The sequence below is a fragment of the Micropterus dolomieu genome, linkage group LG01 (genome assembly GCF_021292245.1).
Source record: "Micropterus dolomieu isolate WLL.071019.BEF.003 ecotype Adirondacks linkage group LG01, ASM2129224v1, whole genome shotgun sequence".
Lineage (NCBI taxonomy): Eukaryota > Metazoa > Chordata > Actinopteri > Centrarchiformes > Centrarchidae > Micropterus > Micropterus dolomieu.
In genome coordinates this window covers 19,335,635-19,347,997 of record NC_060150.1, presented here as the reverse complement: position 1 = coordinate 19,347,997, position 12,363 = coordinate 19,335,635, and the positions used below count along the sequence as shown (strand labels likewise).

The window sequence follows — 12,363 nt, the reverse complement described above, 5'->3', positions numbered from 1 at the left end:
AGGCTATAGGTTCTTGAGGCTTTTTTGTGCGTCTTGATATGATACATGTCCCCAGAAAATTTCGTACATGTAGGTTGAACGTCAACGAGGGGCTAATTTTTTCCAATTTTCTAGGTGGCGCTAGCGAGTCATTTTGCAACGCCCATGTGCGAAACTTGTAGAATACGAAATTTTTCACCGGTTCTGACATGTTTGCAAATTTTGGTGAGTTTTCGAGAATGTTTAGGCCATGTCAGTTGAGCCTACTTTGCAGAAAAAAGAAAAAAAAAAATATATATATATATATATATATATAATCCGAGCAAATTCAATAGGGACCTCACACGGTCGTGCTCGGGCCCTAATAATCCGAGCAAATTCAATAGGGACCTCGCACGGTCGTGCTCGGGCCCTAATAATCCGAGCAAATTCAATAGGGACCTCAGACGGTCGTGCTCGGGCCCTAAAAATAATCCGAGCAAATTCAATAGGGACCTCGCACGGTCGTGCTCGGGCCCTAAAAAAAAAAATGTATATATATAATCCGAGCAAATTCAATAGGGACCTCACACGGTCGTGCTCGGGCCCTAATAATCCGAGCAAATTCAATAGGGACCTCGCACGGTCGTGCTCGGGCCCTAATTATCAGAATGTACACGGACCATGGTGCCTCTCTTTGCATCAGGAAACTCACACTGAAGGATCAGTCTCTCTCTGCCTGATGCGCTGAGTGTCTAGACAATTAAACACTGGTTGCGGGCTGCGTATGTGTGAGATGAGCACGACCGCAACAGTTTCACATGCTGCTCAACTCTCATTGTAAATGATTAACTGGGCGCATCAATCGCTTCCTGTCTGAAAAGGACATTGGTGCTAGGTAGCTTTGAAAACTGCTCAGACCGTGTAGTGAAACATTTTAGCTGCCGTTAAAAATTTGTCTGGCGAGTATTGCATCATCTGACCTTTTCTTATCGGCCTTTTTAGCGACCACCGATCAAACTAGTTAAAGCCATTATCGGCCGATTACGATTGGTGACCGATCGATCGGAGCACCATTAATTTATACTATAGTTTTAGTGACTTGGGACCAGGAATCATGACCAGTATTTCCAAAATCTACTAAACTAAAAGTATCACCTAGTAGGTGAATAGCGTATTCAAGAAGTTTCATGCTTCTAACAACCATGAACTAACCAAGAGCCACAATAGATCAGCTGTTTACCTTCAAGAGATATAATTCCTTTATGTGTATTATCTTAATATGTTTACACATTTCAAAACAGCTCAAGAATAATTGCAAGAAACACACAGAGCACTGTGAGCCTGCATGAAATGTGAACTGTGTTGGCCAGCGTCCCCCATGTGGGTAAAAGAAGTCAAACATCAAAAGTTCTTATTAAAATCCATACCTAAACGCAATTTAGAGGACCTGGTTGGAGTGTGTCGTTGACCAGATTCAGGAGTGCTGGAAATCTCTCTTAATGGTAGGGGGGCCAGACACACCTGCCAAAATATGACTCTACTCTAAGTCAGTGCATACACAGTATGTTACACCTGGACCAGACCAGGCACATGTTAAAAGTACATGTTTCTGACATTCCTTGGGGCGAGAGAGGACATAAGGGTATTCAAAACAGATCGTCCAGTGCACAATATGCAACACTGTCTCTTGGAAATTATGTTTTTATATTTTTTCACTAACACTCAAGTTGACCCATGTGCTTCTTATGTGTGCAAACAGTGGAAACAAATCAGCTCTTACAGAGCACAATACATGATCTATCAATCTAAATGAAAACACTCCAAAACATTCTAGTTCCAGTTTTGGGAAATATTCGTGTGTTTTTTTAATAGAAAACCTGTTTTGTCCCAGTTGTGTTATACTGGTGAATGTAAATTGTTTCTAATGTGACATTTTCATCAGAATCCACTATATAAAAGTTTATTGCTGTTATTATGGGCCGGCTGTGGCTTAGGGGATAGAACGGTCATCCACTTATCAGAGGGTCGGTGGTCTGATGATCTCAGTGGCTGTGGCATTGGTGTGAATATGTATGAATTAATTAATTTCCGTTACTGTTGGACAGTTGGCCCCTTAGCCTCTGCTCATCAGTGTATGAATGTGTGTGAATGGGGTGAATGTGATGTATTGTAAAGCGCTTTGAGTGGTTGGAAAGACTAGAAAGGTGCTATTCAAATACAGAGGATTTACCATTTATTATCTTGAGTGTCACAGAAAGGTTGACTGTACTGTTGCATACGTAAATGAGTAGTGTTTAAAGGTTTTTATTACCATCACAACTACAAAATTGGGGAAGATGCAGTTGATAAGACACATGCTTTTGGTGTAGGAGATCCGGTTTCAATTCCCACTGCGACACATCCACCTATGTGTCCCCGAGCAAGACACCTAACCCCTAGTTGCGTGCGACCTTTCACATATATAGCAATGGAAAGTCACTGGCTAAAAGGGTCAGCTAAATAAATAAATGTAAGCTGCTGTTAATTGCAGACAATTGCAAATTCATGTTTTTTTTATCTGCATCACTCATCACTCACTCTTCCTGAACCAGCTCTGAAGATTGGAAATCATACTGGCAACCCCTGGTTCCCAAGCCAAGTCTCCACAGACTGAACTAATGCTGTCCTTTATTATATAACATGCACCACGAGTTTACCCATCCTTGATTTATTCCCTTGGCCTGTATTTCGTTCAGGCCTTTGTTTGATTGTGGTAACCACACCCGTCGTACTTCATTGAGAAAAAACTGGTAGAAATGATTGCTGAAATGCAAGTCTTTCTCTGACCTTTTTGGCCACACCAAGCACTGATAGACGTTTTCCAGTGAATTTGTAGAAGCCATGTAGGTTTGTGGTGTTGCCAGAGTCTTTGGAGCGGACAAGAGGGCCGCTGTCAGGAAGAGTAACGTCCTCTCCTTAGTATCCAGATGTAATTGGAGCTCTACTTGCCTCAGACCCTCCTCCCCACGCCAAGATAATGACAGCAGTTTAAACTAAAAACCATGGCCACTAAAGAAAGAGTGACATGAAGAAAAAAATCTTATGATTTGAAAAACACATCAGAATGAAAACAATGTCAAAATAATAATTTTTAAGTGAAACTTTTTTCTGTGTAATTGCTTGTTTCAGTGCCAATACAACGTTTTCCAATACTACTGATTCATAGTTAGTGCTTCCTTTTTCAGTTCCAGTTTTGTTTTCAATGCCCAATTTTAAATTTGCGCCGCTCTGTTGATGGCAAACACTTTGACATCAGTGTTAAGAAGACTAAGTGCTTCAGAGTAGGATCTTTATCTTTTTTTAAGAAACAGTGATTGATGCTCGTGTCAAAGTAGGAGAAAATGGGTCATTGTCTAGCAATTCATTACACTCTGACAGAAGTAGTAAGGCCAATTTAAAAAAGAATTCTGTTTTTAAATAAGTCACCCAGACTCCATGGGTCTTTATTACTCTGCAATGATTTTCTAACATTTGTGATTTTCTCTGAGGTAGTGGTGCCTCAGATTTGTTACATACATTTTCATAAATAGTTGAGAAATCCAAACCATTCAAGAACTGAAACACGTCTGAAGGAAATTCATATGGATAAATGGAAGTATTGACCTCCCAGGTCTGATGTGAAGTTATTGAAATCCTCATATATTTAAATAATAGAATCAGAAGTGTTTTCAAAATATATGGCTTATCAGTACAATTATAGTCACTCTGCTTGTATGGTAGATAAAAGGCTGAATTCTGACTGAGCACTAAATCTGGAGCAACAATGAGAATAAATGGAGTTAGTTTTTTTTTAATCTGGACTGGAAAATCTAGCAGTTTTGTCATTTGTAATTGTCATTTTCAATACTTTCTGAAACTAGATTGTATTTACCTGCATTAAATTGGGGTGCAGGCAGAAATGTCAGAGAGGCATATCTAACTGAAAATCTGGGGAAATACAAACTTGTAAAAACCAAACGATCTGCAAAATAAAATAAAATTAGTTTTGTTTCTCTGTAAGGCAGGTGAACTGTCCAGCGTTCAGATTAACCTATTGGACCTCTGATGGACCTGTTCCCTCTCAGGTTCTGTGTAACGTGGACGAGCTGTTTGAGAGAGACGAGCTGTCGGCAGCTCCTGATCCCGGCTGGCCCGACTGCTTCAACTCTGGAGTGTTTGTCTTTATACCATCCCTCCACACCCACACCCGCCTTCTGAATCACACCCTGCTGCATGGCAGCTTTGACGGTAATACATGACTACATGTCTGGGCTCCAACTAACAATCAAGGAATGCTCTGTGCTGTGAACACTGACAACTCAACTGAATATATTCATAGAAAATTTAAAAAAAAGAGGCTAGACAATAAAATGAATTTAAAATGAATGAAAGTGGCCCATTGTTCAGTACAATTATCAAGATACACAAGATACAACTCAGATCCATATCCAGATTTACAGCTACAAATCAATCTGCATTTATTTGTGAATTGTATTTTAAAGAAACAAGTCATGCATGAGTTTGTGGATTTTGTATGACACAGCTGTCTCAAAAGAATCAACACACTAGGTGGAGATTCATATATATATTTCATTCATTCATAGATATATTTCTATTGAAGAATTCTAATTGATTTACAAATGATGATTTACAAGTTGTAAATTAGAGGCACAGATTCAGATCGACAGATACAAATCACTCTAAATTCGTTTGTTTGTTTTATAAATTTCTGCATTCAAACCTTGTTTAAAGGAGATATCTAGTCTTTAGAGGGACCAGCTTTTATTTCCAGCTTTTTGTTTTTATCCTGGGACTACACTACAGCAGCTTTGCATTTGCATTATCTTATCGTGGCCCTTTATGCAGCCCCTCAGTTCATCCTCCTGTCTGAAAGAAGTCGTTTTAGCTCCTATCCCTTCAAGGCTTCACTCTGTAAAAGCCAACGTTCTTCTGATTGGCAGAGGGGCAGCACTCAGTGCTTGTGAGCTTTGCTGCCTGTAAACTTGCAAAACAGCGATATGGGGCACTGAATTTGATGTTTATCAGACCACAAGTGTTTCTGGGGGACAGTGTAGGTATCAGATATGCTTGGTCTGGCAGATATGCACGGGGCCTCACTGTTTACTGTCCAAAAACACAACTTTTATAACTTTATTTTTTGATTTTGGTGAAACAGGATCATATTTTATGAAGTTTTTAGATGGACAGATAGCTTTAAAGAAGCAGCTATCTGCTGCTGACTGTAACTTGGGGAGACTGTGGCTCAGGAGATAGAGCGGATTGCCCATTAATTGGAAGGTCAGTGGTTCAATCCTTGGCTCCTCCAGGCTGCGTGTCAAAGTGTCCTTGGGCCTTGTGTGAATGTTAGTTTCTGTTTGAGCACTTAAGCTCAGTGTGTGAACGCAGATGTAGTGTAAAAGTGCTTTGAGTGGTCAAAAAGACTAGAAAGGCGCTATACAAATAGTGGAGGTGGTTTTCAAGGCCCAGTCTGTAAGTTAAATGAATGGATCTATCCATCCAATGTCTATAACTTTTAAAGATTTTGACTTTACTTATCATGTGATGTTACTTGGTTCACAGCTTCACACATATTTGGTTAACAGGACTTTTACTGCAGCTTCTTAAAGGCTTAAACACAGTTTAGCAGGTACTGTTTATTAACCTTTACCCACTCATTTGCCCCGTGTCCATATTCCGCTTTGTTTTATTTGATTTCGCTATGCTGGAAGTAATATTTGAGCAAAATAACATAAATAAATCCTAATCAAATGATTTGTGATCCTTTCTGCATCTGCAAAACATAGACATGTCTGTGTGGGGAAAAAAAACAGTACGGCTGCTATTTATACATGTTAATGTTAGTAATATTATATTATATATAACAATTTTTATTTTCATATTATATATTGTTGCTGTCAGGAGGGGACCAGGGCCTGTTGAACTCTTTCTTCAGTAGCTGGCCAGTGGAAGACATCAGTAAACACCTGCCATTTGTCTACAACCTCAGTGCCAGCTCCTTCTACACCTACCTCCCTGCTTTGCAACAGTGAGTCTGCATTGCCAGTGGATGTTTCCCATTATAGTCTCTACACACTTTATTTCTGGATTAGAGTTAACCACATTTGACTGTTTGACCATCTTGGTTTAGGTCAACTTTCCATAGTTTGGGCCATAGTTTCTATCTGTAATAACAAGACTGTACTCACCAAAGTAAATGCCAATTTCCATCCATGATTTTCATACCACTATTCTGTATTTACATTCTGAGTAAGGTTGAAATGATTTAACTTAAATCAAGAGACAACTGTTGTGTGTGGATCACAGGTGTGTGTTGCATTGAACATTACGTCACGGCAGTTATGTGCGCCATTGCTATGACAACCAGCTACAAACGGCCAAACACGAGGCGAGTTGAGCTGGTACCAAAAATGGAAAAGGGGCTTTAGCGACATCCAAGCACTGTACACAATCATGTGCCTTTGGTTTGTATTATATTAAGATTTCAGTGGTGGAAAGAGTAACAAAACTCATGTCTAATAAGCAACTGAGAGACAAAGCTTACAGGAGATTGGTTGAATATTTACTTAAATGGACATAACACATCACATGTTAGTGGCCTGTAAAGTTTGAGCAGCCCTTGTGGCTCTTTTTAAGCGCCTTCCTCTACCCACTGATCTGTTTGATACTGCACAAACATACGCAAGTTATCATTTTGTTCCCGCAGGTTTGGCCACAATGCAAAGATTGTCCATTTCTTAGGAGTACTGAAACCCTGGAGCTCACGCAACCAGAGAGACGACAGCCACTCCCACACCATGGAACAGTTTGTTTCTCTGTGGTGGACGGAATACCTCAGTTTCCCAACTATGTCTCTACCGGGGCCACAGTCCAGTCAAGACTGTGAGAAACCAAAACCGGTACAAACGTCAGTGTGATATGAAATCTTTATCTCCTCACTCTGATTGGTCGGTCAGCCAGGTAGGAGCATAATATGTTGCTTAAAAGCAGGGCACCTAAATGAAAATAGTTGGTTCCCCTCAAGCACAATCACACTGTTAACAAGCTTCTCTAGTCAGGGAAAGAAAGTTTAAAAGGCCTCTAATTCAGGTCTGTAAATTTTCTGTACTCTGATCATTATCTATGAGCTCACACAAGTTAACTAAAGCTACAGCATCATTAATAATGACTAGAATTGTTAATTGTTAATCTATGCTCATGATCTTGATACACTGTGACCTAAAGACAAGAACAAAGCAACATTCTCATGTACTGCTATACGACGGGCATTGGAGCTTAACGTTAGGAAAATAAAGACAAAACACCACACGATCATGGAAGATCACATCCTGTAGAATAAACCAGAAAGGCTGTAGGTTGACTTGTCATAGTGGGAAAAGAACAGGGTTACTAATAAAATTAATTCCATTCAGTGTAAACCATGACAGTAGGCCAGCATACACAATACCAGGGTTGTGGAAAGCAGCCACAGTTCATGTTATTAGTGTTTGACCACGGGGACTTCACAGATTAAATTGATCATTTATGTGAAACAAACTAAAGTTTATCGTGTGAGTCACTGAACTCTGTTTCCCACATATCCTGGATCCAGCTTTCAGCTATGACTGATTAGTGACCTATGACCCTGGACATCACCTGATTAACAATACCCCAGCACAACTTCTGCTCTCTCTCTTTTATCTGGACTCAATCACTGAAGCAGCAGCTGTCTCCCAGCTGCGACAGGCAGCACAGAGCAGATTGAACTGGGCAGGAAATCAGACGCAGAACAAAAAAAAGAAACAATTTAACTATGTAGCCTACTCAATCATAGTAGAAGCACAAACAAGCACTAATTACCAAATCAACTAAACCTAAACATTTCAGCAAAATCAGGCAGGCAATACACTCTGATTCTGAAATGCTCCCTGTGGGATAAGCAGCCGTGTAGACCACAGAACAAAACCGGGTTGCAGAGAGCCATTGCTGGTAGGCCTAGTTGGAGCACTCCTGATACGCGTCTGAGATGCTTCCAGTTTAAGTTGACACCTGGCAGAGGACGGAACAAAACTGTGGCGCAGAAGTGATGCCACACAGCCGTACTCAGTAGACCTTTTATAGTTAGACTTTCAAAATAAAACTAGTAGTTAACGTCGTGAAATGTCGGAATTTGGTTAGGTTTAGGCACCAAAACTACTCGGAAGGGATTATGATTTAAGTTAAAATAACTACATTACTTATGTGACTTACATTACGTAAGTTAAGTAATGTTACCTATGTAACTTACGTAACATAACTAAAAACCATCAGTATTGACTTTTTGTTCCACACGGGAAACAAACATGAGGCTTTTGGGTGAAAGTCCAGTTTCTGTCCCAACTGTACACCCCAACTACCTCCTTACTCTTACTTCCCATAGTGCATTGAACAATGACGCTAATGGCTGCCATGTGTCTTGGTACCGTCTTGGACAGCAAAGGATGTGACAAAGTGTAGGTATTTGACACCCTGAGAATGAGAACTCTTACTCCAGCGATGCGATTACCTGCTTAAGATCCCTGCAAGCCAGCTCATTTAGCCTGTGGCTATAACACATAGTCTGCCAGATAACTTCACATGCCAACAGAAGCAATGAAGTAACTTGGCTAAATGCCTAACAGCATTGCCAGCTAACAACTAGCACGCCAAAACAACTTCTCTTCCTCTACGGACTGGTACCGCACCTGGGCAAAACATAGCTTAACTGTGCATTTGGCTAAGCACAGGTCTGTTTTTGTTCAGTGCACATGTAATGTTACTGATGCATTTTCACTGAGGTTTTCTGTTGTGATCTTCATGGTTAACGCATGGTTATCATTTTGGTTATTATTTAGTGGGAGAGAGAGCACATTCCAATGTGCTGGACACCAGGCACTGTGAAGAAGATAGCCAAGGAACAGCCAAAGAGGAAAAGGTCTGAAGAGTATAAACAGTAGAAAGTTACATGAACAGTCAAGGACGAAGGCGTTTCAACGCTGGCGAAACCTCAGAGACTTGAAATTTGGGGAGGAAGCACTGAAGAGATGGTTATATTTGTTTGGCATAGTTCAAATATCAATAATACTTCTCCAGAATCACTTACTGTCCTGTATCTTATGTCACAAGCCAACTCTTAGCTTGTGACAAAAAAGAGATGAGACACAACAGGTTTGCAAGCCAATGGTATGATTTATTATAAAAGTAAAAGAATCAAATGATCAGCAATAATATGTGGTGTGGCAAAGTATGACTATCAGTTGTGTCAGCAGTGAATGGATGAGTGAGGTGTATGTGTGAGTTGTCAGGATTAACCAAAGAAGAAACACAAGACAAACCCGGTAGGACATCGGCCTAGGAGGGGAGAGAACAAAAGACTGATCAGTCCTGGCTAAATAAGCTCTGAAGGTAGAGCTGCACAGGTGATTTCCCAGCCCAATCAGCCTCCCTGCCTGCAGCCTCCTGCAGGAGAAGGAAGCAGGAAGGGGGAGGGTCTGTAACACTTATGAGACTAAATTAGGTAATTGGCTATCAATTTCCTCTTTTTTAAGAGCTGCTGTGAAAAAGGTCTATAAGTCTGCAAATTGCTCATTTGTCAACAGAGATAGCTCTGTTGTTATTGCTGTGAACTCCAGACCAAAACCTCTCAGCATCCACTGGGGAGAGGTCAAAAGTACATCTTTACAGCTCACTAATATATACATTCATGTTTAAGGTTCAGTGTGTAAGTTTTAGTGACATCTAGTGGTGAGGGTTGTGAATTGCACCCCCCTCCCCTATCCAAGCAAGTTGTATAGCTATGTTGCCTGAGACAGGACAAAGATGTCATCTATGAGATAGCAGAGAGTTGCCAGTCAAGATTTGAGGTTTCTTTTGATAGATATATAAGATACAACTCAGTTTATAAAAAGATTATATTTACTTATTTATTGTTACTTGTTCATTAATAAACAACAGCCACATCAAGAAATGAAGTGCTACATGATGTCTCATACTCCTGTAATACAGTATTTTACAACTTGGGAGGGTTGGCTCATCTGGACTAACATACCAAAGTAAATGAAGAACATCTCAAACACTATCACATCTAGTACATCAAGTATGAACACTGACAGATAACAGGACAATGTAAGCCTCACTGTTTCTGCACCACAGTCCATTATAAACCACATAATACATGAAGTTTACAAATGCATTGTAAGGTGAGGATCAAGGCTCCTCTCACTTTGCTTACCGTAAAACTTCAATTAATAACCGAGTCCCAAATAGCCGCCTATCCCGTTTACTGGCCTGGTGTGGGAACACATTTTAACAAATAAACGCCTGCCTCAATTTAACGCCTGGTCTAGTTTTTATAGAAGTTGTTTGTATGTATAAAACCTCTTAAAGCCCGCGGGGTCGCCCGCTTTAGCTGGTTCTAAGCTGCTTAGATCGTTAATACAAATATAAATGTTTAAACGTATGGTCAATATGTCCGTATGAACATGCTACACATCGTTAGATCGGTTAGATTCTCTACAATGCAATAGTTCAGTCCATTTAAGGGAAACAACAAGCCCCAAAGTCTAATTCTTGTAGATTTACCAGTGTAACCTGCCTGATACAAGAGAGAAAAGGAAAAAAAGTGATGACTGCCATTACCTTTGAAGCGCTCGTTAAGCCCAAATGTGTCGTTCCTTGTTTATTTATATTCCTTTTGTCTGTAAGGGTCCACCCATCAAAAGAATCAAAACAGCTTTTCATAAAAATTAATCCAAGTTGTGAATCCTGTCATGTGAAGTCCATTGCTCTCTGCAGTTCTCTCATCCTGCACCGTGTTGTTGTCGTGATGTTACTTCAAAATAAAAGCGCAAAAGCCGTCTATCGAAGCTAGATCAAATGAATGGCGTGTATTTGATCTTATTTGATCATTTTTATACAAGTATTATTCTGTTTCATAGTATTTTCAGTTTTGTGCAAAAGGAATTAAAGGCCTGTCCCATATGGACGCCTGTCCCAAATATAGGCAGGGTCAATTCAGTGATTTTAGCAAATAAAAGCCCAGGCTATTATTCAAAGTTTTACGGTAATTAGATAAGCAATCTGCAAATATTACCAAAATCCATCCATCCATCGTCCACCGCTTATCCTGCGTACAGGGTCGCGGGGGGCTGGAGCCAATCCCAGCTGGCATCGGGCGGACAGGTCGCCAGTCCATCGCAGGGCCACACATAGACGAACAACCACTCACACCTAAGGACAATTTAGGGTCACCAATCAACCTAGGCCGCATGGGTGGGAGGAAGCCGGAGCACCCGGAGAGAACTCACGCAGACACGGGAAGAACATGCAAACTCCACACAGAAAGGCCGGGGCAACCAGGGTTTGAACCCACTGCACCACCGTACTGCCGATATTACCAAAATGTCTTTTTTAATTTTTTAAAATACAACAGAAACACAAAGTAGTACTGACAGCCATAATTTCAGCTTGTGGTATAATGGTGCAGTGTTTTTAATGGGCATTTAGCATGTGAAAGTACAAATTACACATTTGTGTGCAAAGTGGCAAATCAATATCCAAAAACACCTTTTTTAAATGCAAATTATGGACCATCACCAGCCATAGTAATGAAAGTATTCATTATTGGTCACTTGATAGGCACATGGTCTTGTTATACAGTGGGTACGGAAAGTATTCAGACCCCTTTAAATTTTTCACTCTTCGTTTCATTGCAGCCATTTTCCAAAAATCCAAAAAGTTAATTTTATTACTCAGTAATGTACACTCAGCACCCCATCTTGACAGAAAAAAACAGAAATGTAGAAATTTTAGCAAATTTATTAAAAAAGAATAACTGAAATATCACATGGTCATAAGTATTCAGACCCTTTGCTCAGTATTTAGTAGAAGCACCCTTTTGATCTAATACAGCCATGAGTCGTTTTGGGAAAGATGCAACAAGTTTTTCACATCTGGATTTGGGTATCCTCTGCCATTCCTCCTTGCAGATCCTCTCCAGTTCTGTCAGGTTGGATGGTAAACGTTGGTGGACAGCCATTTTCAGGTCTCTCCAGAGATGCTCAATTGGGTTTAAGTCAGGGCTCTGGCTGGGCCATTCAAGAACAGCCACGGAGTTGTTGTGAAGCCACTCCTTCGTTATTTTAGCGGTGTGCTTAGGGTCATTGTCTTGTTGGAAGGTAAACCTGCGGCCCAGTCTGAGGTCCAGAGCACTCTGGAAAAGGTTTTCGTCCAGGATATCCCTGTACTTGGCCGCATTCATCTTTCCCTCGATTGCAACCAGTCGTCCTGTCCCTGCAGCTGAAAAACACCCCCACAGCATGATGCTGCCACCACCATGCTTCACTGTTGAGACTGTATTGGACAGGTGAT

General features: G+C 40.6%; 1 protein-coding gene across 1 annotated transcript in view; it reads left to right on the top strand.

Annotated features, from left to right (window-relative positions):
• LOC123977718 (glycogenin-1-like) overlaps window positions 1–12,363 on the top strand; it is a 36,175-nt gene that overhangs the window by 2,086 nt on the left and 21,726 nt on the right. The window contains exons 3-5 of the mRNA XM_046060633.1: window positions 4,065–4,227; window positions 5,899–6,025; window positions 6,704–6,896. Of these exons, the coding sequence (XP_045916589.1) occupies window positions 4,065–4,227; window positions 5,899–6,025; window positions 6,704–6,896 (483 nt within the window). The remainder of the gene's footprint in view (window positions 1–4,064; window positions 4,228–5,898; window positions 6,026–6,703; window positions 6,897–12,363) is intronic.